Source organism: Mauremys mutica, chromosome 8, assembly GCF_020497125.1.
Source record: "Mauremys mutica isolate MM-2020 ecotype Southern chromosome 8, ASM2049712v1, whole genome shotgun sequence".
Taxonomy (NCBI): domain Eukaryota; kingdom Metazoa; phylum Chordata; order Testudines; family Geoemydidae; genus Mauremys; species Mauremys mutica.
Window position 1 is genome coordinate 61040460 of NC_059079.1, and position 27774 is coordinate 61068233.

The 27774-nt window shown below is 43.3% G+C and overlaps 1 protein-coding gene across 3 annotated transcripts in view; it reads right to left on the reverse strand.

Moving 5' to 3' along the window:
• Positions 1-27774, reverse strand: part of RABGAP1L (RAB GTPase activating protein 1 like) — a 541073-nt gene that overhangs the window by 148525 nt on the left and 364774 nt on the right. For all 3 annotated transcript variants that reach the window (XM_045026098.1, XM_045026099.1, XR_006581397.1), the window contains exon 18: positions 2422-2463. In XM_045026098.1, the coding sequence (XP_044882033.1) occupies positions 2422-2463 (42 nt within the window). The remainder of the gene's footprint in view (positions 1-2421; positions 2464-27774) is intronic.

Consider the following 27774-nt stretch of genomic DNA (forward strand, 5'->3'; position numbering starts at 1 on the left):
GTCTCCCTTGGAAAACCCAAAGAAGTGGATTGGGTGCTCTCTCAGCCCTTCATTGCTATGACGGGGCGCTGAATCTTTGAAAAAGGGAGCTTGCCTGTTAACTGTTCATTAGGCATACCACTCATTTAACAATGTGTTGTAACAAAAAAAACCAAAAAAATCATTCAATACTCTGGATAAAAATGACTTTCCCCATTGCAGGGCTTGTCTTCACTGATTCATGTTATAGCTCAAGTAATCCTGTTAATTTGACTCCCATTCACACTGAAAAACTCCTCTCTTCTGTACTGCCATACTAGTAACACAAGTTGGCCATCATGACTAAGGGCATAGGCAAAACCCTAGTGACCAACTCACATCTGCTAACATGACCATTCTGTCTCATGGATGCAAGCTAGCACTACTAAATTGCTGCTGATCCTCCAATACTCTCCCACAATCCTGCTTGACCATTTGGGACTTAATTTTCACAAGGTATGTGTCATGTCAAACTGCTAAATTTCCAGTAATCCACAGAATCTCTCAGAGAAAAAAACACACCAGGTAATCAAGTTCTCAGTTTGTAATGTAAGAAACAAGCAGCAAACACATGAGGTTTTTCTGTTGTTTTTTAAAACCTTTCAGGCCTCTCTCTCTCTCTCTCTCACACACACATACACATACATCCCAGAACAGTGCTGGGCAACCTGCGGCCCATCAGGGTAATCTGATTGTGGGCCACAAGAGATTTTGCTGATGTTGACCGTCCGCAGGCACAGCCCCCCTGCAGCTCCCAGTGGCTGCGGTTCACCGTTCCCGGCCAATGGGAGCTGGCTGCCGCTTCCCACAGCTCCCATTGCCCGGGAACGGCGAACCGCAGCCACTGGGAGCTGCGAGGGGCCATGTCTGCAGACAGTTAATGTCAGCAAAATGTCTCGTGGCCCACAATCAGATTACCCTGATGGGCCGAATGCAGCCCACGGGCCACAGATTGCCCACCACTGCCCAAGAACTATAATAGAGCACAAACATTTTTTCACCTTTTGCAGTCATTTTGAAAATTGAGAGTGGAAGCTAGTGGCATTGCAGACTGACAACTCTCTGGAAACGCATGTGAAATTAATTTCCTTGTTCCAGGCTGTTCCTTGAAGATGTGTCTATTTAACAAAGTAACCACACAATCTGGCACAAACTGGCTATCTGCTAAGGAAACTCCAGTTACTGAGGATACATCTTCACTGCAAAGCTAATTCGCGTTGTCTTCGTTTGAGTTGCATATCTCACATTAGCATAGCTCAAGTGACAATGGCCACACTGTGAAATAATCCTCATGTTGGTTTGTCCACAAAGGTGCTGTACTCACTCATGTGTCATGCTATGATTTCTGGGGGGTATATCCAAGGCTTCTTTGAGCTACAGTAAACTGAGCTGTCTATGAATTATTTCCCAGTAAATTGTGAGAGAACTTGTCTGTCCTTTCTAGACACATAGGGAATTGTGGGAAGACATTGGAGGACTAGTGATAATTGAGTGGCGCTAGCCTGTATCCACATTACAGAGTAATTATGTTAACAACTGATGAGCTGTGCTAATTTGAGCTGTAGTCTCTACCCCTTGAGGGGTCAGCCCCTTTCAGTTAAAAGCACCATCACACATAAATTAAGGGTTTGTGTGTGTGGACAGGATTTGAATCAGGATGTGAGTTATAACTTGAGTGAACTGCAGTGAAGACAAGGTCTTAAACAGCAGACTGTTGGACAATACAGAGGTTTTTTGACAGTAGCGTGTTGGGAATACTACAGAGCACTTGTCCAGTTCCAGCACCACTTCCATTTCCAAACAAAAGCAAAGATGAAGTCTTGGCCCTGATGAAGTCAATGTGAGTTCTGCAATTGACATCAACTGAGCCAGGATTTCACCCCAAATGTTCTGTCAAGTGTAATTTTTCTGTATCTAAGGTAGTCATAAGATAAAGATTATTTTCATCTACACTACAACAGACTTCTAGTTTCTCCCTTGTCATTACAGATGTGTTTCATATGCAATTATACATTTCCTGGAGGAATAACTTCATGAAATACCTCAGCAAGGAAGTATAGGACTGTGAAGTGAAGCAAAGTTGTTTTCTTCTGAGCAGGTACATTTATGAGGCATCTTAATCACCATATTACCTTTGTCTCCAGGAACTTTACTGCATGATGAAGCAGTTTAATACAAACAACAAAGCTGACATTTTTAAGGACAACCCCCCCATCCCCCAACCTCACCTGTTACAGTATTTTCATTTTCCTCCATGATAACTCTGAGACACCAACCACCATTCCCTGAGGCTTTTCAATGTGGTTTTATTACAAGGTGTGACATATTCAATTAAATAATCCCTGATTGTGAATATCTCATACTGCTTTATAATAAACAAAAGGGTTAAAATAAATGACTTACCTTTAAGAGTGCCAAGGCTACATGAAAGATTATGTTCAGACCCTGAAAAGGAGAAGAAGAAAAGAAGAGAGTTGAATCAGTCCCACTGTACCAGGTTTTAGTTCTCCCTTGGGAGATTTGCAAGATTTTTGTCAGAGTCCTGAGGCACCCCCAGTTTCCCCCACTTCACATCCCACACTTAAGGCCCCATGATGCAGCTTCCAAACTTCTAGCTGAGGGGGACCGAGACTCTTTGGACTCCAGTGATTTTGCTCTCTTATTGGTCAGACAGGTGCTTTTGGACAGCCCTCTGTCCCTTGGCTGAATATCAGTCAAATCTGGTCTCTCATGGAGCAGTACAGAATAATACCAGCAACTGACCATTGGGACAGCCTGTTTCTTCAAAGCCAACAGAACCAAATATTCTAGTTAATACAATTTTTGCCAGTCAAAGAAAGCAGCTTGTATCTAAAATCTTTTGTATTAAACACCCACAAAAATCCCAAGTCTTAAACACACAGATTTTCTGATATCAGCTCAAATGTAAGACAGTTCAGAGATCAGGCAGCTAGATGTGTAAACCAGACCTGTTGTGCTTGCCACTTTCACTACATTGCAAACATATGGCTCTATATACATGAATATATATAATAAAGGAAATAATGATAAAATAAAGATGCTCCACAGATTTCAGATCCCCTGAGAGAAGACAGTGCTGGAATTGCTAGGCTCAGTGGAGCTGAATTAAAGGTACCAGTGCTCCCTCCTAGACTTTCTAACAGACCTTAAACAGGCCAACTCTGCCTTCATCTGGTGCCATTCTGAGTCCAAAGATAAAGATCTAGAGCCTCTTTCTGACTACACATAAAAGTTGTACTGCTTAACTGGTATAGTTAAAGCGGTGCAATCACCTTCCGGTGGAGCTTGAGGGGGCCATTTAGGGATCTGGGGCAAAAATCTGTCTGGGGATTGGTCCTGCTTCGAGCAGGGGGTTGGACTAGATGACCTCCTGAGGTCCCTTCCAGCCCTGATATTCTATGATTCTATGACGCAGCTATGTCGGTATAAAGATGTTTATACCAGTAAAGATATTCCTATATGACAAGGCATCTTTATACCAGTATAACTGCATCCACATGAGGGCTTGTCCCAGTATAACTATATCAGTAAAAATATCACACCCCTCACCTATACAGTTATATCAGTACAACTTGCAAGTGTAGACCAGGCCAAAGAGCACAATACAGCTGTATTTTGCAGGATCAAACATTCCCTCTATCAATAAAACAGGGTCTACTAGCTATGACTACTTTGCCATACGTAGCTCCATTTAACTTTATACAGGGCTTTGTGATACCCTGGCTAAGGTAGATACTGTACTATATAAAACCCACATTTATTGTATTATTTTGACTTTCCTTTCTATTTATCACTATAACTTTACATTTTTTAGCAAATGTAGATAGTTCAACTGCAGGTTACCTACTACATTGCCTCACTCAGATTTAACATATGAAAGAGTTCCAACAGACTTGCTCAGAAATAATGTTGCCAGTATAATACACACTGTTATGGGATTATCACAGGATTTCCTTAGTAATCTCCCCTTGTACAATAACAAGATTTCAATGAGTTCCTTGCTAATTTCACTCTGTAATTTGTTTTAACAATATCATAATGGAGTTTCTGAGGTAATCTCACATATTTTTATTAATTAGGGTTGAGTGAATTGGTTTTTGCAAGAATAAGAGCCCTTAAACTTTTGCCAATCCCTTGAACCAAGCCTTCTTTAAGGTTCAGAAATATTGATGTAAATTCCCTCCATCACATTTCACCTCCAACAATTTGCTGTCAAGATCTTTCCTGTCGTCTAAAGCTTCCCCGTTAACGTCATATCAGATTGCCTAGCACTCCTGGGAAACTAGCTCACATGTTGTCAGGGGCTTCCAGGCATGCTGTGTCATTTATAGGAGTGGGTTCTGTTAGGAAAACCCAGGGATACAAAATTAAAGAGGCAGCATGTAACCCCTAAGGTCCAATAGCATAGGGAGGGCTGTGGAGCCATCTGCTCTGTCCTTAGAAAAATGCTGCTGGTTGGGAGAGGTAGAAGTAGCCTCCTCCTCAAGAAGCTTGCTGATTCCGTGATGAGAAGTCCTCCAAACCTCCCCCTAAACGTGATGCTCTATATCTTAGGTATAAATGTAAAATCGTGGAGTTTGTCGTGTCCTGCACAATCCAGACTTCATCAAAAGCTGCAGAACCTTTTAAAAAGAAGTTTTCTTAGAATGTAAGCTCTGTCAGGCAGGATCGGTCTTTTCTGTCATGTTTATGTAGTGCTAAGCATAATGGGGTTGTGGTACATGACTGGGGTTCCTGGGTGCTACCAAAATAAAATTAAAAAAAATTGCATTAGCTAGCAAGTTGTTTGGTAATTCTATATTTAATCACTATGGCAACAGATCACACATCTTTCACCAGAGGTCAGAATTGTAGCAGCATTGAAACCAGAGGAGCATTTATTGAACCATCACTAGTTCCATAGGCAACAACAGCAGTTTAAATATACACCAAAAGTGATTTTGTTTATTTTCACTAGAAAAGTGTTTGACTGTCAACCATGCTAACTGAAATTCATGCAACAGGTAAAGTGCTGATAGTAACAGTCGAAGCTCCCAATATTGCCATTCCAGAATCTCTCAACCTGATTCTAGACAGAACATTTTTAGAGGTAAAAAGAGTATTTCAGGCTCCATAGCCTCTCTCTGCTGAGAATGCGATCAAGACTGCCAAAAAGTATGGAATTTTCTGTAATTTGTGATATCAATCCTTTAAAAATGTAACTGAAACCAACAATTCATTTCACATAGTCATCGGTTGGTAACAACTTTCATCCACAACTGAAGTGGACTAGGTTTGAGCACATGGTCTATAAATGAAAAGCTCTGTACTCGTAACTGCCATCAGAATGAACAATGATGTGCTCAAACAAGAAACTGTCAGGACCCCAGTATCAAAGCCAGGCTTGCTAGGTCCATAGGCTGCATCCCAAGCTGCTGCACCACAGCAATGCACTGAACTACCACCTTGACCAACAGTCTTCGTGCTAAAGGCCTACAGACCCACAGCAGCCTTCCTCAGGCCCCTGATTGGATGGAGTGGCCACATTCTCACTGGGCACTTGGACTACATAAAGACCCCAACAGGAAGAGGAAGCTATCTGAGCAACAGACCATTGCCTGCTGGTTGCTGCCTAAACCACCTTGCCTTGCTGCTTTGCCTGACCCTACCTTGTTGCCTGCTGCCTCGCCTGACCTCATCTCCTTAACCCACTGACTCAACCCCTTGGATTGGATCTTCCAGCTACTGACCTCTGCAAGAACTCCGACCACTGCCCCAGAATACCTCTGATACCAATCCATCTCCCGGCTGCCTGACCACCCGCACACACTTGACTACTGCTCTGGACTGCCACCTAGCCTACCTCGGCCAATGGGCATTACAAAATCCCACAATCAGCACAGATTGACTGGCGAAGCAGATTTTGTTATCGTATGCCAACACACAGTCCTACTCCTGCAGAATTACTGACGATTACTGTCTTGTGTGCAATTTCAGGCACTATAAAAGTCCCATGAAAAAATCAAGTGTTGGTTTGTCTTCCCAAGAACTCTTCTCTGTCACTGGCAGCCTTGGCTCTAAACGTATACTGTTTCCATCTCCCCTCTACCATGTTCCTGTTATTGAGGTCAGTGTAACAGTTCTTATATCACCTCTCTTCCACTAGACAGCAAAAGGGACATGATGAGGACCTCCCTGTGCCCTGAAGATCCCCAGCTGCTTTAACAGCCCCTTGGGGCGACTGACAGCCAGTGTAATTGACAGCAGCCCTGGCTTTGCTCCAAGTTACATTGGGCAATCAGTCAAACACATAGGCAGCCCAGGATCAGGAGAGGACAAAGTAACTTAAAACCTCCTATACATACAGCCCTCCTGAGGGCATGTCTACACTTACCTCCAGAGCGATTAATCCAGCAGGGGTCCATTTATCGCATCTAGTGAAGACACAATAAATCGACCGCCGAGCACTCTTCCGTCGACTCTGGTACTCCACCGGAGCGAGAAGCGCAGGTGGAGTCGACAGGGGAGCGTCAGCAGTTGACTTACTGCAGTGAAGACACCTTGGTAAGCAGCTCTAAGTATGCTGACTTCAGCTAGCTTATTCACATAGCTGAAGTTGCGTACCTTAGATCTATCTACCCCCCTAGTGTAAACCAGGCCAGAGATACGCTCTGTGCTCCTTGACTGCAGCCAGTCAAGTAGTTGTAAGTCAACCATCTATGTCAAGAGCCCTGAAGCAGAGGGTGTGGGAATTGTTCCCCTAGGATCCATGCCTGGAACTAACCCTTTGTGCACTGACCTCCCACACTTCTTCCACAGAGACAGAAAAAGGTCAGCAGACTCCATGGCATCACATGCAACCCCTCCTTGGGGATGGCCCTCTGCATAGCATGCCCCTCCCCCCTCCAAATCTATCCTGAATTTCCTGTAGGGCAGCATATTCATACAGAGTACAACTTTAAGGTCACAGAGGTAGTGTGAGTAAAAACAGTTTTAGAAAAGAAAGCTCATTGACTCTTTGTGCACAGCTGGAGATAAGGAAATGAAACTGAAGCAAGGAGGCTGCTGAACAGGTGTATGGGCTTGTCAGGAAGTGATGTTGATAAAATATATACTAATGAATAGTATTCTTGAAACAAATGTAACATGAATTGTAAACAATATACCTGATGAAATATGGGGATTATTTTTCTAATATTTTTGGTTCTGTAGTAAAAGACTGATGTTCGGTAAAATAAAAAAAAAAAGAAAACATTTCCCTCAGCTTGATCAAAACCCAAGGTAAATGCCATCTGTGCAAGTTATTTCAAACAGAGGAGCTTGCTGACACGCGGGAGAGTGTGAAATTCCTGTTGTTGGCTGAACATAATTGTTGACTACTTCATACTCCTGCCCAGTTCATTGGGTTCAATTTAAATATTTTCTTTTCACAAGTCAAACCAATTAATCCTCACTGAGGCTCTGGGGCAGAATTTAGGCTCAAATAATTCTAAAATAAGAAAACTCATAGCAAGAAGCTTGGCCACAAGGAGCAAGAAGCTTGGCCACATTCCCTTGTGGAGCTTCCTCTGTATTGTTCTCTTAAAAAGACTAGGAGAGGGACCCTTCTGGTACAGGCAGGGAGTTCAGTCCCCAAGCCTCTGGAATTCAGGGGCTTAGCTGAAAAAGCATAGGTGTCTTTGTGAAGGTCTTGGGGCGGGGGCATGGCTTCAGTGGACCCATGATTCCACAGACTCTCTCACTGGCTACCATGCTTTGAATCTCCCCTCCCCACCTCTCAGGTGGCTTCCACAGAGTTGCACACACAAGTCAGAGGGATGCAGTATTAGTCCTGTAAAGCAATAATGGTGGGGCGATGATGCATGAAGAGAGCTCATCCCCTGTCCCTGCCCACTCCACAGCTCAGATTCTAACACCATGGAGGGACTACCGCAGTGCCCAGCTAGTACTCTATGCTACTCTGCATGTGAAGGTATGATCAGGCCCTTAGTTTAAGGTTTCAAAACCAAATCATTATTGACTTGTTTGAACTCCAAATATGCCAAAAGACTGATTTCCCAGGGAATTCTGGGTTCTAACCAGCAAATTTCATCTAAGTTGTAAAATATGTAAAGTTTCAGCTGAAAATAGTATGTGTGTGCGCACACTGAAGTTAAGACTGGAAATGAGAGAGTTTAAATGGAAACTTTTAAAAAAACTTTACAGTTCTGTTCCCCTATATGTGTGAGTGCCCTGCAGAAGGACTGTGTCTTTTTTTTGGCGGGGGGGAGGGACGGACGATAAGAGGTGGGGAGTTCAAAGGGAGGCAAGTTAAAATCACCTTCAATCAAGTTTCCCTCTGCATGGTAGTAACCCACTTCAAACTCAGCACAACACAAGGAGAATCCCAAAAGAGGATCAAGCAATCTTCAACAATCCTCAACTTTTAAATCATGAACATGGCATTAATATCACTTAATCCAACATAAGTAAGTGCATCCTTTAGTGAATCATAAACTGCTTCTGTATATAAGTTCTGAGACTATTTTCTCTATCCACTCCATAAACACCAAAACATACTCACTAAAGTGCATAAGTAAACTACAATCACATGTGATTAAAACCCCCTTTAAATACAAAGGAACTCGGGAATAATTAACCATTTCATTACAAGAGCAATCACGTTTCTTGGATTGATGAAGCTGACCTTCCAATAAGAAAAAGAACTGTATGTTTTTTTCCCTTGGGCATAAAAGTAACCTAATAGTCAGAGTTCATGGGACATCATATATTTCTCTTTCAAATATAATGAGAGGGTAAGATTAAGTGAATACTACGGATATGTTGATTTTTTGTTATGGACTAAACTGTTGCGGACTAAAGAAGTTTTAATGAAAAAAATTAATTTGTTATCACAATTTACATGTCAACACTTAGGGTAATTATGAATGAGACAAATATACAATGCAACATGTTTGCTTAGTGCATTTCAGGGTTTTAACCTTTTCACTCCAAAACTGGAAATGCAGAAGAAAGTGCAACTACTACTATGGCAGAAGCAGATATGGGATTAAAAACTGTTTGGCCTGGAATGCTGATATGCTTTCTTTTACAGAACCAATGAGCTGGATTAAGTTACTCCTTTATTTATGTTTTATTTCACTGCTTAATTTAGTATTTGAGCTCAAATTAACTTGTTATGAAGATCAACAGGCTGGTGCCAAACTGCTGGCAACCTCCAATAACCCAGTGTGCAGCTGGCTTGTGCAGCTGGGAAGTGGGTGGGGCCAGAATAATAGAATTATAGAAATATAGGGCTGGAATGGATGTCAGGAGGTCAACTAGTCCATCCCCCTGCGATGAGGCAGGACCAAGTAACCTAGAATACAGTGATGCAGCACATCTCCTGAAGAGCATTTGCCTGTGGGGCTTTTATGGAACCCATGTCTGATTTTCAATCTGTTCTCACATGGCAGAAGTCCGAAGGGAAGGTAGTGTTGGTACTGGCACCTCCTCTCCCCAGGAGGCATCACCACTCTGACACAGATGCCTCTGTGGTCACAGAGCAATGCTCTTAACACCACCACCCACCACCCCAGAGGGTGAATCTGGCCGAACAGATTTAATGGAAATTCATTCAATATATTCATCTCTGATTTGGGAGTGCACGGAGGTGAATACATGTGGTTTTACTCCTATATAAGGATGGGTTCTAGGAGGAATTAAAAAGGAGATATTGACAAAACATTCTCTACAGCTCATAGACTCATAGACTTTAAGGTCAGAAGAGAGCATTATGATCATCTAGTCTGACCTCCTGCACAATGCAGGCCACAGAATCTCACCCACTCACTCCTGTAACAAACCCCTAACCTATGTCTGAGCTACTGAAGTCCTCAAATTGTGGTTTGAAGACCTCATATTCAGATGCATCAGGTATGTGTTAGAGAAGTCTGAGTTGCTCCTAAATAACATTTGAAAAATCTCAGGCCAAAATGGATAGTATCAAGAGAACCAGTCACTGTAACTCTGTTTCAAAATTCTGATATTAAAATGTTTCTAATCTGGTTTTTAGAATTTAGCTATTCATTAGAAGCTAATTTGAAGCTGTTCTGTAATTGTGTGTTCAGTTGAACTTTTTTCAAAGGTGTCATAAAGGGTAATTGAGGTTACAGATTCTAAAAGGGAATTACAATTCTATTTAAATTTTGGATTGGGTCGAGTTGAATGTTTGTTTGGTGGCTATGATTTGTGGGGCGCAAATGATGGGGCCTGAGGAATAAGTTCTTCTTTTTGCTGACTATAACTATGTAGAGTAAAAGGTCTGTGGCATAGTCTTCAATTTGTAAGTCATGGAGGCCTGCTGAACATTTTGCAGGGATTGGTTTTGAATTAATTTAATAAACAATAATACACCTCTACCCCAATATAACGCTGTCCTTAGGAGCCAAAAAATCTTACCGCATTATAAATGAAACCACATTATATTGAACTTGCTTTGATCCGCTGGAGTGCGCAGCCCCACCCCCACCAGAGCGCTGCTTTACCGCGTTATATCCGAATTCGCGTTATATCAGGTTCGTGATATCGGGGTAGAGGTGTAATTTGCACTTACATACCACTTCTCATAGCTTGGTAATCACAGCTGTGCCTCAGTTGTCTCATCAGTAAAATAGGGATAACTGAGGTTAAATCCACTCTGAAAAGTGACTATGTAAAAATGGCATCTTCTTACTCACAAGATCTATCTGTTCCTTGTGTGTATTCAGAGTTAGAGCTGCTTGCTTTACTGACTAAAATAAGTTGTTAGTATTGTTTATTGCTGTTAGGGAGAAGTCAAGGAGAGAGAGCTGGATTCTATTTTGGCTTATCTATCATTAACAGAATTGCTAAATTTCAATTGCAAAATATTTGTTACTGTTCTGATAGCCAGAAAGAATCCTACTTGACTCTCACATTCCAGGGTGAAAAAAACATTTAACTTGTAATTCTGTAAGAGAGTAAGCCTTGGGCAGGCAACAGACACAGCTTTCTTAGTAACTATTCCTCATCTGTGGAACTCACTTCTGAAAGAAATCAAAATGACCACAAACCCCAATGTCTTCATAGTAGAAGGCATAACTTACTTCTTCAACCTAGCCTTTTTCAATAGCCTCACCAAAATCACCTATTATAAAAACAACATAATAAAAAATGGAGTCCCTATAGTAAGGAGGAAAAGAAAGGAAAACACTGAAATCTTCATGTCTATTTTTTAATATACAGTAGAACCCTGTTCATCCAACCCTCTATTAGCCAGCTCTCACAACCAGCAGACACAGGTCCAGAAGCGGGGATCTCCCCTATGGCCACTAGATGGCGCTGCAGACTCACACTTTCCCATTCCTTCAATTATCCAAATATTTGATAATCCGATTTTGCCCCAGTCCCAATTAGATCGGATAAACAGGGTTCTGCTGTATTGGTACTTCTTTCAGATACCACGGTGATGGAAATAGTATAAGAATATAAATTAGATTCAACTGACTGGATTAAATAGGCAACTAAATTGGATAACAATAGATAACTGAGATTGTAAAAACAGTATTAAGGGATTCAATATTTATTGTCACTTTTCAGAACAGAACAATGCCCTAAGGGCCAAATTTTCAACATGCATAACTGGGGATGGATTTTCAAAAGTGCTCAGCCCCCCAGCAGTCCGCATTATGGCATTTTTTGCCAAATTTAAAAAAAAAAAAAAAAAAGCTCAGCACCTAACTCCTAGTTCTTTAAAAAACGTGGCCCATTATTTTGTTGACTAACTAGGAATTGAGCTCATTTGAAAATCTTGTCCCAATTGTGAGTTCTTCCCAACATGTGATTTGCCTAAATATATATGAATCATTTGCAAGGTAAGAAAAAGAACCCATCATTCCAGATTTATGCCTAATCCACTAAACCACAGGCACCCAGTACAGGTTTTCTTTCTTCCCTGTAAGTGGAACATTACCCCAATTCGTCGTTCTGGGTTTTAATTTAACGGGTCATACTGAGGGATACATGTTTTGGTATAGTGAGTTTAAGAGGTATAGATTAATTCAGTCAGTGAATGAGTTTAACTTGCCTATATTTGATTTATATTCACTGCATGTGAAGGATCTCAGAGTGACAGTACAATGGACGCCATTCAAATCTGTATATTTCCCATTTCAAAAGTAATTGCTGTACCATAGTTTCTCTGTTTCAAAGTACAGGAAGATACTGCTGTGATTGTAAGTATGGTAAATGGAACAATGCATGTTGAGTTTTTAATTATACCAAATGCACTTGGCACACTCAAAGGACCTGCTCCTACCTCTTTAATGAAGTTTATATACCTCTCATCATAGCCTCGAGATGCATTTTACAATTACATTAAAAATACAATTATCAAATGGATTCCAAAGTTGAGAAAAGATCTTCCGATCAGCTGCCTTCAGTGTCTTTATATTATTGAGGGGTTGATATTACCAATGGTATTTTAAACCATAGTAACTTGTGCCAAAGGTTCGCAGTCCCTAAAGGCTACATTATCAGAATCAGCAGGGTGAGACCCACTATTAGAAATAACATTAGGGCAGGAGACTCTAGGAGCACATGAGGAATGATAATAGTGACCACAACAGCATTCACAAGTTATTAATATTCCCTTTATTAAAAACTTTACTACACAGATAATTAATGCCACAGTTACAGACACCTAAGTGAAGTGGAGGAATACCATAAGATGTCCAGCATCTATGTTTTCATACTCATATCCCCAAGGTTACCATAAGGACGGGAGAAATTTTCAACAAGTGGTCATCTGTGGAGGGTCTGCTGATGCATTCTTCCCCACTATTCAGTCCTTTTATTCTGTTACACTCACGCTCATAACCCATATACATATGCTTGAGGGTTCCAACTCCTTTTCCCTTAACTGGACTTCCATACCTATAAAATCTGGGATGCCCCACTTTTCAGAGGCTATCCTCTTAGGACCCCTTATTTTCATTAACATTTACAAGTCCCCATGGTAACCTGTGATTGCTGCAGTATTTCCCAAGATGTTACAATCGGGCATCATGTGGTACATTGTGGCATATTTTTCCAATCACCACCTATTAGCATATATTTTACAGTAATCTTGTAACTTCACAGGTACAGGGTTACTCTTGGGTTACGTTCTCATGGCCTAATGTGGCTAAGTTAAAACCTTACAGGCCTCAGCCTGGAGACCTTGCATTACGGCCTTACTTTGCTTTGCTTATATACTTAATCACTCATAAATGCTTGTCAGCCTTATACCCCTATAATACAATCCTACTTATTCCTATACCTCCAATTTAAATCTATTCATCACACATTGATTACATATGAATTAACCACAACAATAGTTAACACAATTAAATGATTGTATAAGGCGATTATCTACAAATATGAGGGCTGAAATGCAAGCATCCCAGTAAATCTCAAGTTTCAAGGTAAAGGATGTCGTAAACTAGGTGCCTACACTGGTATCTGAGAGGCTGGCAGTATTTCCCCATATTCAGAGTAAGAAATATAGCCTCATCCTCAAAAAAAAAAAAAAAAAAAAAGAGCAGCTGATCTTGTTGGACTGGTTAATATAACAGAGACAAGGCAGGTGAGGTAATGTGTTTTATTGGACCAATTTCTGTTGTGGAGAGAGACAAGTTTTCGAGCTTACACAGAGCTCTTTTTCAGGTCTGGGAAATTAACTCAGGGTTGAACTCGGAGTTAGTTTCCCAGACCTGAAGAAGAACTCTGTGTAAGCTCGAAAGCTCATCTCTCTCACCAATAAAATTTGGTCCAGTAAAAGATATTAACTCATCCACCTTCTCTCTCTAATATCCGGGGACCGACATGGCTACAACAACAGTGCATACAACAATGGTTAATATAATGCAGGGGTTGGCAACCTTTCAGAAGTGGTGTGCCGAGTCTTTATTTATTCACTCTAATTTAAGGTTTCATGTGCCAGTAATACATTTTAACGTTTTTAGAAGGTGTCATTCTATAAGTCTATAATATATAACTAAACTATTGTTGTATGTAAAGTAAATAAGGTTTTAAAAATGTTTATGAAGCTTCATTTAAAATTAAATTAAAATGCAGAGCCCCCCGGACCAGTGGCCAGGACCCGGGCAGTGTGAGTGCCACTGGAAATCAGCTTGCGTGCCGCCTTCGGCACGCGTGCCATAGGTTGCCTACCCCTGATATAATGTCATTTCTCCATTTGTAATATTTATTTAGGTTCTTTTTGAAATTGTGGTTTTGCTTTATGTACTGCCTGGAATGACTAGAATCTGCTCCTATCCACAAGCAGCAGATGGCAGTACATGTTAGGTAGGAATAATAGAAATGTACTGTACTCCTAGAAAAATTGTCCATAGGGAGACTAGCTAGAAAGTGGCTCAAAAGTGCTTTGAGTAAAATTATGGAGACAGAGGTCAAAAGCAGCAGTGGCTCCAGGCACCAGCGCTCCAAGCACATGTCTGGGGCAGCAAGCTGCCGGGGGAGCCCTGCCGGTCCCTGTGAGGGCAGCAATCAGGCAGCCTTCAGCAGCTTGTCTGAGGGAGGTCCGCCGGCCCCGCGGATTCGATGGCAGGTACGCCGAATCCGCGGGACCGGCAGACCTCCCACAGGCAAGCCGCCGAAGGCAGCCTGCCTGCCGTGCTTGTGTCGGCAAAAAAGCTAGAGCCGCCCCTGGTCAAAAGCATATTGTGATAATGCACTACATGGTTCACAGCTGGGTGCTGAAGAAAATAAAGGAAAACCTATATAGTGTTCTACAAAAATAAAGAGAAAATATATACAGATTATATATATATTAGTAACAATAGAGTATCCACCAAAGGACAATGAATGCTCTTCTGCTCTCAGGGCCTTATCTGGGTCTGACCACAGACGGATATATTTGAAAGGCACTACATTTTTATAATGCTATCTCTGCCTCTATAAAGGCCTGATTCTGGCAAATTAGGAATTGGTTTAAATGGAATCTGTATTAGACCCTTATTCCAAGTATTACCAGCACTCCTACGGTACATAATTCAATGGGAATTTAACAGGCATGCTCAGTAACTTAAAGACATTCTCACCAACTACTTTCTTGTACTTGGGAATTATTCGACTTCTGAATAGTTCCTTTTTGTGGAAGAATACCTGTCTAATGAATGTCAAATGATCACAGAGCAAGTAAGTTTAATACAGGGGAAACTAATAAAACTCACAGCCAGAGAAGGAAAGTGTGAGGCAAGTTAAATAGGGTGCTCACACCTCAATGGCAACTTTTTACTTAGGCCTGGGCTGGGCTACACTTAGAAGTTTTGCCAGCATACCTATCTCAATTAGGAGCGGGGGGGAGGGAGGGAGAGAAATCACTTCCCTAATCAACATAGATTTGCCCAGCAAAAGACAAGTGTAGACACAATTATACCATCAAAAATATTTTTGCTTGTATAGCTTTTTTTTTGGGGGGGGGGGGGAAGAGAGAGAACTGGTATAAAGCTAAACCAGCAAAGAACTCTTTAATCTGTCTCCCCTGTAGAAGGGCTTGCTGGTATATCTATCACGGTATAGCTGTTCTGTTAAACACTTTATAGTGTACACAAGGCCTTAAACTCTGGCCAAAGCAACAGTCTTAGAAAACATTTAGAGGATTTTTATTAATGAACTACAAAAGAAAGTTAAAAAGTAAACCAAGATCAGAAATGTGTGCTCAATGTCATTCAAACTATGGGGTGCATTCAGCACATTATAAAAAATATATATGTATACTCTTCATGTATGTTAGCAAGAGGCCCCTGAATGTGTTTTTCTTGAGCTTCACCAAATCAGGAAATTTTACTGTAGCAATGACCAGACTCTTGAGAATTAACGTAAATCCCAGTTTAATCTTTAGGTTTAAATTAATAATTAAAAAGAAAAAAGACAAAACGTAAAAATATACTACTTAAAAAAATAATAAGGGAAATGTTCTCAGTCTCCCATGAGACTGCTCAATGATACAGCAAAGATTTCCAGCAGGATAGCACTGAAGCCATAAAAAGATGAATTCTGGGACATCAACGAAGTACTGAGATCCACCCAGTTGATTTAGAATCAAAGACTTTTAAAAAAGTTACTTTTTACATGTCTCTCTCCTCTCCACCATAATTCAGGGCATTCAGCACAGGACACAGAAATGTGCTAAATTTTCAGCCACATTGTGACGGGGTGTACTTACCCCGCATTGGTTCAGGAGTGATTCATTCTGTGGGCTGAGGAAGCTGGGCATGCTCCAGCTGAAACCAGAGTATAAACGGGAGTAGCTCAGCTCAGACTGGGCTGGCCGCTGACAAGAGCAGACGTGTTGCAGGCTCCTACAGTGAGACAGCCAGCACCCGGAGGGGTAAATGGCACAGAAGGACTGCCCTACTGACCTTAGCCATTGGGCCATACTGCTCTGATCTACAGAGCTGCTATATTGACTCTGGCCGTTGGGCTGCGCTGCCCTGCACAGAAGGGCGGCTGCATTGCATTGACTCTGGCCGTTGGGCCATGCTGTCCTGGGAGCCAGGGCAGCTGTGGCAATACTGGAGGTGAAGCCACTTGGGCCGCTAAATCTCTGTTCTCATCCCCCCACAACCTGATGCCCCACACCTACCCAATGACACACATCTTCAAAAAAAGGAATATTTTTTAAAAAAAAACCAAAAGCCGCCAAAGCAATTTACTCCCAGCCCTTCTCCCTTTCATCTGCTCCACCTCATAAAATCAACAAGACCAAGAGGGCAACTTCTGCTCACATAAGTTATCCCGAGTTACAGATTGGTCTGTGACAGTTCTCACTTTGCTCACATTTTGTCATCAGCTTTGTCCTGAAACTGCACATTACTTTTGGGATAAATAAACTGCATCTATGAATTAAAGGTACCTAAATTACAGATGCACATAGGGCTAGTTGGATGGCAACAAAAGTGGTTTTATCGAATCTTGGGTCTTCTTGTGGTCACCTCATGCCCTTCTGGGTGTCCTCCATTAAGTAGTCCTTTCTTAGAACCAAGTTTTGATTTTTTTTTCTATACAGTTTTAGAGGTGGGTAATTATGGTCTGTTTTATGATGATCCAGTGGCCATGAAAGAGACTGGTACTGGGTGTGGCTAAAGTTTTATATTCATTCACTCAAGCAATTTAGTCTTCCTCTGTTTTTGTGAGCATTAGTTTGAAACTAGTTTTAAGCCTTTTATGATTCTAATCTAAAACATTTAAAACAAAAACTTTAAAGGTGCATTAAGCCATATACTACACCAATTGCTGAATTGTTTACATTTATTTCTGTTCCAGTACTGGAAAACTTCTCCCCCACCTTATGGGGCAAAGCAGTAACCATAACTACAGTTATGTTTAAAATAGGTCCAAGTGTCTGATGTAAACCCAAGAAAGCAAGAAAATTCAGAGATAGCAAACTTGACTTAACTCCACTACCTTAATTGGGGGGAAGGGGGGCACGAATGAAAGCCACTGGCTGTATAATTCTAATCTCAAAATTGACAATATAAATATGTCTATATAAATATATGTATATAAACACACACCTTTTTATGTATCAGATATGTAGTTCTGATACAAAGTCCTAGCATTTTAATATTTTAAGACACATTACACAGCTGTAGTGACTTTTTTTTTTAAAGGAATTTGTAATCTTCAATGATCTTTTAACACTGAGCAAAACTGATGGATTGACAGCCTTTTAGATGAAAGCCCTCTATTAGCCACATTACAGATACCAGGCCTATTCAATACTTTACCCTGTGAGACTGCAAAGAGCAGTGTCAATTAATGCCTGTGGTAATGGAAGGGATGTGATATGGAATCCTGCCAACTAGCAAATGGACTAACAATTCATTTCACCTGTTCTGAGAGTGAAATAACTAATTCTTTTACTCTTTTCTTTCAAACTAGTAAATAGTGGGTCTAGTGGATCTAGAGTACCATATTGGACATACAGGTTCAAATCCTACCCTTTAGTTCCCTAAGCATGAGTGCTGCTGATAACCTACCCAGCCCACCCTGGAATAAACTCTTAGGTCTATTAAGGACTAATGTTACTAGGCTCAGAAGAAAATCCCACCCAGTTATCACTAGATGCTATGAGGATGGTTGACACAAGAAAAGAAAATGCCTCCACAGGGTCTGAGAGATGTGGAAGAAGGACTGAAGAGAAAAAAAAGTGGCAAGGGCATTTAGCCTAAAGTCTGATAATCTATACCAATGGTCCCCCAACTTTTTCTGTCACGCCCGCCCCTACCCATAATGGAAACTGTCCAAGTCCTCCTCCCCCACCCCCCCAGGAGCCATGGACGACAGCAGGGCTGAAGCTGTGGTCAGGAGCCAAGGCCAGGACTGCAGCTAGGAGCAGGGCTGAGGCTGGGGCCCGAGCTGTGGCTGGGGGTGGGCCCAGAGCAAGCTGGAGGCAGAGTGGGCCTGGGTGGTGCTCCCTCCCTGCGCCCCATAGGGATGGGCCCAGGCCCCACTGCGCCCCCTGAATGTTCCTTGGCGCATCCCCCAGTTTGGGGACCACTGATCTACACCCTTTTTATTTAAAGCAAATAAAGTTGTTTTTGACTTACAGGAGTGAAGGAAAACAGAGTCCAACACATCTGTGCAACTGTTGCAATGGTATATTTTCATGCTGAAACTTTCTGCACAGAATTTTGATCTAAAGCTAGTTTTTAAGTCTAAACTGTTACAGCTCTAAAATAGGGTTTATTTTTAGAGAACCCTCTCTACCATTTAATAAGCTTTAGTAAACATGCATAATGGAAATGCTAACAGATGCTTAATTACAGTTTTGATAGACAATATAGCAAATTGTGAAAAGTTCCAGCATTTTTGTCAACAGAACCTTGCTAAGATAAAATACTGTACACTATTTCTTTAAATTCACATTTTACCCCACTGTAAATTTGGGGAGGAAGTGGATTTGTTCCAGATCCAATTCCTGAGGAAGTTTAACAGGTTAAAATATTAATCTGTTCTTTTTCAACTTGGCTTTGTTGATGGAATCACAGCAGAGTTTGACAACAACAGATAAAAAATAACAGGCTATTATGACTTCTAGTACTAGAGTCAGAACTAATGTGCCGAGTCTACCAGTCTTATAGTCTGAGCTATATCATTCTGCTTAGTGTTTCCCAGCACCTACATTCCCAGCAAGACACTGCACTGGAAAAAATCAAACCTTCCATGCCCATGTGTATAATCCCTATGAGACTTTAACTATTTCATTATGAAACCTAGCGCTTCTCAAGAACCATAGTTATACAATATAGCTCCATAATTTAACTCTGAAGTCATGCCCACTCACTAGATTTAAATAACATTTTCTAAGATTTATTTACAATCAAATATATCAGTCAATTATTTTATACAAATAATCTACCAAGGCTGATTCTGAACATTATTTTACACAAATTCTGGGCTGAATATTTATGGAAGGAGAATGGTCCAGGGTTATAATATAGGACAAGGATTCACAAGATCTGTTCTATTCCCAGCTCTACCATTATGTTGCTGTGTGACCTTGCAAAAGTTAGCTTCAACTCTCTGTGACTCAGATTTTCCAGTCTCTGAATACTATAATTACAATACACATAATTTACAAATAACAGATTGAATTCCCAGTAACTCATTTCTACTCAGTCCTCAGAAATGTTGATCCCAAAATGGCAGCTCGAAATCCAGACCATTTTTGTGACAACTGTCGCTTTCTGGTATGATTGATACTACCGAACATGCACCAAGGCCCACCAGATGTGTGCTAATATTTAATGTATACCCTTTAGAAGGAGAGAAATGTTATCCTTATGCACTTCAACATCCTCAAAGTTTTGCACAAAAATGGCCTTCTGTAATGAAAAAAATGAACATAAGATTTCAAGTTATTATTAACGTTGTGACACAAACCAACAAGCTCCTGGAAATTCAAAGTTAATAATGGAGTGACAGCTTTAGCATTGAACTTCCTGGCTTTTGACAATACTGCTTGTATCACGACTCCTTGTACTGAACATTTTCCTTTAAAAGAAAATGTCATGAAAGGTTATAAAAGGCATCTAATTTACTTGTCAGGATTTTTTTTTTTTGCTCCCTAATAAATAGGTAGGTAGACTTGTGTAAACACATTTTTTTAAAATGCATATTTATGAAAAAATATGTAAAATGTTAATTCACCTGAGATCCAATACAATTATCTAAATATCTATTATACATACATACATGGACCAAGACTTCAGTGTTGTGAAAGAACTGAGTGTGTGGCAAAAGGTACTAAGAAAGATCACTCATAAGAAAGCAACTTGTCAAATAGAAACAAAAGAGTAAGGTAAGAGATCCTTGATCTATTAAATATGATCTTTAGTATTTCTAAGCCAATTTATGTACATCACAATAAGAAAGCCCTACACAGAAAATACAACATTTTTTAAAAAGGAAAAAGTACAAGTTCTCCTGGGATCTCCACAGTGATCAAGGAGGGATGGCAAGTTTGACTTTAATATGCAAACAATAGGGAAAAAAGTGTTGGGATAAGCCAATTTGAGTAAGTGTTTAAAGAAGGCAAGCAGTGAAGAATCAGGTTACTGGAGATAAAATGAGATTGAGGAATGTGAGTCTCAAGGATTGTCAACAATAAAGGGTGAGCCTATTTTACTTACTTTTATGAGAACTGCATTGAAAGGCGAGCACTTCTCGTTTCGGGTTGGGGCAATCTACCCAAAAGTAAGCTATTTAAGAATGTTATATTGAAATCTATTAGATGAGGGAAACCTTTAGTTCTCCTAACACTCTATTCCACCAAGTAGAACTCCACACTCCTTAAATCTAGGTTTAATTTAACCTAGATTTAATTCTTTGCTGCTCACCTTTCAACTATCAATATCCTGCAGACTGGTCCAGAGAGGCCCAACTTGATGACATTCTGGTTAAGCTCAAAAGCCATTTACTTCACAGGGTTTGTGGAAAAGGTTTAGGATATGGATATGTTTCTTTATGCATGAGCGTTGTTCTTGTATGAGGATATGTTCCTGTTACTTTGTTACAGTTTCTGATTGTTTAATTCTACTGACGGGCTACATTTGCAACCCATAAGTGATTTTTTAATTCTGCTGTGATGTATGATTAATTATTCAAAATGCCTAGAGCATTTTGTATGATTTCTTACTATTGTTAAAATCTAAATAAATAAATAAATAATCAGCAACAGTGACAAGTGTACCCCAACCCAAATCCTCTCTAGCCATCAGCAACAATAGCCTCTGCTCAAGTCCCTCAAGCCGTAAAATCCTCCCCATTCCAGGCAGGGCTTTGACACCAAGGTGACAAATAATGAGGAATCCCTAGGAGGCATTAGTGCAGTGACATTGGAAATATGGAGCACCCTAGGCCTACATCACATCTTCAACAGTTGGGAGATGGGTAGAGGGGAAGCTGATGACTGGAGGTCACAGGGAGGATGTTGGGGGGGAGGGGATGCTCAAAAAAGGCAGTGGTTTGGATACACATCTGAGCCTTTGAACGCACATTCAAACCTAACCATTTGATATTCTCCCAACATTCACTGTGACCTTGCACGGCAAGTTCCAGACTGCTATGAATTTTAACAAGGAAGATATTATCTCCATCAAGCTATATATAAGGAAAAGATTAAAAGACCTTTGCTGTAGAGGCACAAACACCACTATAATGCTAGAAAAAGATATCCTGAACATCAGTTCATTATTTATCACTATATTACCGGTTTGCCATTTGGTTTCTCCTCTTTCCTATCCTCCATTACCCAAAATTCTTATTTCCCCCACATATTAAGGTTCGTTAGTGACCTCTTCCATGAGACTTTCAGTGGAAAGCAGCATACTTGCTCGTTATAAGTTGCTGCAGTCACCAAAAAATGCTTTTCCTTTCTGGAATGAGGATTTAAAATACCTCTTTGAATTATCAATGTTCTTCCCTCTCCCAGCACAGATAAAATCAAAACTGATAAACCCCATCTGAAATTATCCCTGTCTGGCACAAAGTGTTAATCAATTAGCACCATAATTAGCATCATTTTCATGGGGACCAGAGAATCTCATTGCCAATGACTGGCTCTGACCATCTATAAGCATTTTGTTACCTATTTTTCTTTCTTCAGACATTTTTTCCTGCATGAAAGAGTTACTTCGGATGTAAATATTTTGTCAACTACAGGCAGGATAGAGACACAGAGAAAGCACAGCCAGGAAGGAAGTTAAAAGCTATTCAAAATTCATCTGTATTTATGATAAAGACAAGCTAATGAAAAGGCTGGAAACCCATAAAAAAGCCACAACACAGCTCACTTCAAAAGGGTTTTTTTAGACGGACATTTTCCATTGTTAAATGCTGCACCTAGTTTTTTCCTTCCAGTTGCTGGAATTACAGATATGCTGAGAAATAAAGGAAAGAGCTATTTAATGCAGACAATGCTATGCTGCATAGCGCTTCTTGGAGGCTGCTTGGGGACATAGCTTTACAATATGACTGGAATCCTAAATTAAAGGCCTATTTCTTGTCTTTTCTTTCAAGCTCCATATGCCCTTAGGTTTTATTTTCCTTCTCTGTTGAGGGCCAGACACATTTTTGATTTAACCACAGACCAACCCTAATACTATTTTTGACCATTATCTCCTCCAACAAATTCTCAGGAGCCCAAGTATTTTTAGGCTGGATTCTTTCTGGAAGTCAGTGTTATTTTCTGGCTGTTCTGTACTGTTGCTTGGTTTTCTGCCTGAGCTCTGATCTACACTACAGGGTTAGGTCGAATTTAGCCATGTTAGGTCGATTTTATAACGAATGTGTCTACACAAGTAACCCCGTTCTGTTAACTTAAAGGGCTCTTAAAATTGACTTCTGTACTCTTCCCCGGGGAGGGGAGTAATGCTAAAATCGACCTTGCTGGGTCGAATTAGGGGTAGTGCGGACGCAAACTGACGTTATTGGTCTCCGGGAGCTCTCTCAGAGTGCTCCAATGTGACCGCTCTGGACAGCAGTTTCAACTCCGATGCACTAGCCAGGTACACAGGAAAAGCCCCAGGAACTTTTGAATTTAATTTCCTGTTTGGTCAGCATGGTGAGCTCAGCAGCACAGGTGACCATGCAGTCCCCCCAGAATCGCAAACGAGTTCCAGCATGGAGCGAACGAGAGACACTGGATCTGATCGCTGTATAGGGAGAAGAATCTGTGCAGGCAGAACTCCAATCAAAAAGAAGAAATGCTGATATATATGCCAAAATCGCAGAGGGCATGATGGGCAGAGGCTACAACAGGGACACACAGCAGTGCCGCGTGAAAGTCAAGGAGCTCAGGAAAGCCTACCAAAAGACAAAGGAGGCAAACGGTCACTCTGGGTCAGAGACTCATACATGCTGCTTCTATGATCAGTTGCATGGCATTCTGGGGAAGTGAGGGGCAGGTGTCCACTACCCCACCACTGTCCGTGGACACCTGCAACGGGGGAGTCTCACACAAGGAGGATTTTGTGGATGAGGAGGAGCAGGAGGCAAGCGTTGAATCCATTCTCCCCGGCAGTCAGGACCTTTTCATCACCCTGGAGCCAATACCCTCCCAAGGGGGGTACCCCCGACCCTGAAGGCAAAAAAGGCACCTCTGGTGAGTGCACATTTGTAATTACAGTACAGGGTTTAAAAGCAATAGTGTTCAGTGTCTGATTCGCCCTGAAGACTTGGGATGCATTCGCAGCCAGTACAGCTACTGGAAAAGTCTGTTAACATGTCTGGGGATGGAGCAGAAATCCTCCAGGGACACCTCCATGAAGCTCCCCTGGAGGTACTTTGAAAGCCTTTGCCGAAGGTTTCTGGGGAGAGCTGCCTTAATTCATCCTCCACGGTAGAACACTTTACCACACCAAGCCAGTAGCAAGTAGTTTGGGATCATTGCAGCACAAAGCATGGCAGCAAATGGTCCTGGGTTTTGGTCATATTCAAGCAACATTCGGTGTTTATCTTTCTGTGTTAGCCTCAGGAGAGTGATATCATTCATGGTCACCTGGCTGAAACAGGGGAATTTTTGTAAAGGAACAGTAAAAGGACCCCATTCATACTGGGCTGTTTGCGCTTGGCTAAAAGAGATCGTCCCTGAGAATAGCCACGGGGCGGGGGGAGGGGTGAAGGGATCATCCGAAATAGCCATGTGGAGGGGTGGGGGAAGGAGTGTGCCTCACATCCACCCAAAAACCACAGCACCTCCTTTTTAATGGCAAACCAACCAGCAATGCTTGCTATGGGAAAGGAGGGTGCTGCAGTTTGAAAACATTCCCAGATGTTATGAAGGCGTTAGAAGCCAAACCTGCATACCCTTTGGCTTACCATGGCTGCCGAGAAACTGAATTCGGTTCCCCAGCCGTGTGTGATGTGTCACCATACTGGAAGGCACTCAATATAAAAGGCAAAATGTGACCTTGTACCTAAAGCACATGCGCTGTCTGCTGCGAATTGCTTGATTCACTGTGAAAGAGTCTCCTTTTTGTTCTCAGAAATGTATCATCTTAAATTTTACTCCCCCTTTTTATCCCCTGCAGGTGCAAATGTTTCTATGCTCCCCCTACAATCTCCATCCCTGAGGTTATCGTAGATTAGAAGGTGAAAAAAAACGCACTCGCAATTACATGTTTTCCGAGCTCATGCAGTCCTCCCGCACTGATAGGGCACAGCCGAATGCAGTGGCAGAGTCCAGGAAAGCATTAAGTGAGCATAATGAGAAGAGGCAGGATGCAATGCTGAGGCTAATGGGGGAGCAAACAGACAAGCTCAAGTGTCTGGTGGAGCTGCAGGAAAGCCAACAAGAGCACAGACCGCCGCTGCATCCACTGTACAACTGACTGCCCTCCTCCCCAAGTTCCATATCCTCCTCACCCAGATGCCCAAGAACGTGGGGGAGGCTCCGGGCACCCAGCCACTCCACTCTAGAGGATGGCCCAAGCAACAGAAGGCTGTCATTCAAACAGTATTGATTTGTAGTGTGGCTACAATAAGCAATGTGGCCTTGTCCTTCCCTCCTCCTCACCCGGGCTACCTTATCAATTATCTCCCTTTTTTTCAATGAATAAAGAAAGAATGCATGGTTTCAAAACAATAGTGACTTTATTTCCTTTGCCAGCTGTGATAAAGGGGGGAGGGTGGTTGGCTTACAGGGAATTAAAATCAACAAAGGGGGCAGGTTTGCATCAAAGAGAAACAGACAACTGTCACACCCTAGGCTGGCCAGTCATGAAACTGGTTTTCAAAGCCTCTCTATGCGCAGTGCGCGTACCTGTGCTCTTCTAATCGCCCTGGTGTCTGGCTGTTCAAAACTGGCAGCCAGGCGATTTGCCTCAACCTCCCACCCCACCATAAACGTCTCCCCCTTACTCTCACAGATATTATGGAGCACACAGCAAGCAGTAATAACAATGGGAATATTGGTTGTGCTGAGGTCTAACCTAGTCAGCAAACAGCACCAGCGAGCTTTTAAATGTCTAAAGGCACATTCTACCACCATTCTGCACTTGCTCAGCCTACAGTTGAACTGCTCCTTACTACTGTCCAGGCTGCCTGTGTCTAGCTTCATGAGCCATGGGAACAAGGGGTAGGCTGGGTCTCCAAGGATAACTATTGGCATTTCAACATCTCCAACAGTAATTTTCTGGTCTGGAAAGTAAGTCCCTTCTTGCAGCTGCTCAAACAGCCCGGAGTTCCTAAAGATGCGAGCGTCATGCACCTTTCCTGGCCATCTCACGTTGATGTCGGTGAAACATCCCTTGTGATCCACCAGCGCTTGCAGCACCATTGAGAAGTACCACTGGCGGTTTATGTACTGGTTGCCAAGGTGGTCTGGTCCCAAGATAGGGATGTGAATTCCATCTATGGCCCCACCACAGTTAGGGAAACCCATTGTAGCAAAGCCATCCACGATGACCTGCACATTTCCCAGAGTCACTACCCTTAGTAGCAGAACGTCAGTGATTGAATTGGCTACTTGATTCACACTAGATTTGGCCACTCCAAATTGATTCCCGACAAACCAGTAGCCATCAGGCGTTGCAAGCTTTCACAGGCCTATCGCCACTCACTTCTCAACTTTCAGGGCAGCTCTCATCTTGGTACTCCTGCGCTTCAGGGTGTGGGAAAGCAAATCACAGAGTTCCAGGAAAGTGCCCTTATGCATGCGGAAGTTTCACAGCCACTGGGAATCATCCCATACCTGCAACACTATGCGGTCCCACTAGTCTGTGGTTGTTTGCCGGGCCCAGAATTGGCATTCCACCGTATAAACCAGGGGTCTCAAACATGCGGCCATGCGGCCCGCGGAGCTCTTCCCTGCGGCCCGCGGAGCTCCCCCACCAGGGCCAGCTCTAGAGTGGGGAGCCCAGAGCCTTTTAACTCCCAGCCGCGGCTGGGAATCAGAGGGGGCTCCGGGCTCCCAGCCGCGGCGGGGAGCCCAGAGCCTTTTAACTCCCAGCCGCGGCTGGGAATCAGAAGGCTCCGAGCTGCCCGCCGCGGCAGGGAGCCCAGAGCCTTTTAACTCCCAGCCGCGGCTGGGAATCAGAGGGCTCCGAGCTGCCCGCCGCGGCGGGGAGCCCAGAGCCTTTTAACTCCCAGCCGCGGCTGGGAATCAGAAGGCTCCGAGCTGCCCGCCGCGGCAGGGAGCCCAGAGCCTTTTAACTCCCAGCCGCGGCTGGGAATCAGAGGGCTCTGAGCTGCCCGCCGCGGCGGGGAGCCCAGAGCCGGATAACTCCCAGCCGCGGCGGGGAATCAGAGGGGGCTCCGGGCTCCCAGTCGCGGCGGGGAGCCCAGAGCCTTTTAACTCCCAGCCGCGGCTGGGAATCAGAAGGCTCCGAGCTGCCCGCCGCGGCAGGGAGCCCAGAGCCTTTTAACTCCCAGCCGTGGCTGGGAATCAGAAGGCTCCGAGCTGCCCGCCGCGGCAGGGAGCCCAGAGCCTTTTAACTCCCAGCCGCGGCTGGGAATCAGAAGGCTCCGAGCTGCCCGCCGCGGCAGGGAGCCCAGAGCCTTTTAACTCCCAGCCGCGGCTGGGAATCAGAAGGCTCCGAGCTGCCCGCCGCGGCAGGGAGCCCAGAGCCTTTTAACTCCCAGCCGCGGCTGGGAATCAGAAGGCTCCGAGCTGCCCGCCGCGGCACTGAGCCCAGAGCCTTTTAAATCCCAGCCGCGGCCGGGAATCAGAGGGGGCTCTGAGCTGCCCGCCAGGGCAGGGAGCCCAGAGCCTTTTAACTCCCAGCCGCGGCTAGGATTTGCTGGGGCGGGGGGCGGCGCTCTGGCGGTTGCGGGTCGGCGGCTCCGGTGGACCTCCCGCAGGCATGCCGGAGGGAGGTCCACCGGGGCCATCTGCCGCCCTCCCCAGGATGCCGCCCCAAGCAGGTGCTTGGCCCGCTGGTGCCTAGAGCCCGCCCTGTCCCCCACTTACTGCCTGTCGCCGCCAAACTCCCCTCACCCCGCCCCCCCTCCCCGAGTTATTTTCTGTGCCTAAGCTCCCCGCGCGCTGCTCCCCAATGTTTGGGGCCGGGTCTCTCCCCTGGCCCCACCTGCTGCCCCCACGCGCCTCCCCCCAGTGTTTCCCGGCCCCCACTTGCTGCCCCCTCACCGCCCGGGAGCCTGCCCGGGAGCTCAGGCTGACTCCACTCCTCCGCTATGCCGGCTTCCGGCATCACCTGCTGCCGCAGGGTCCTAGCGCCCCCCTGCACT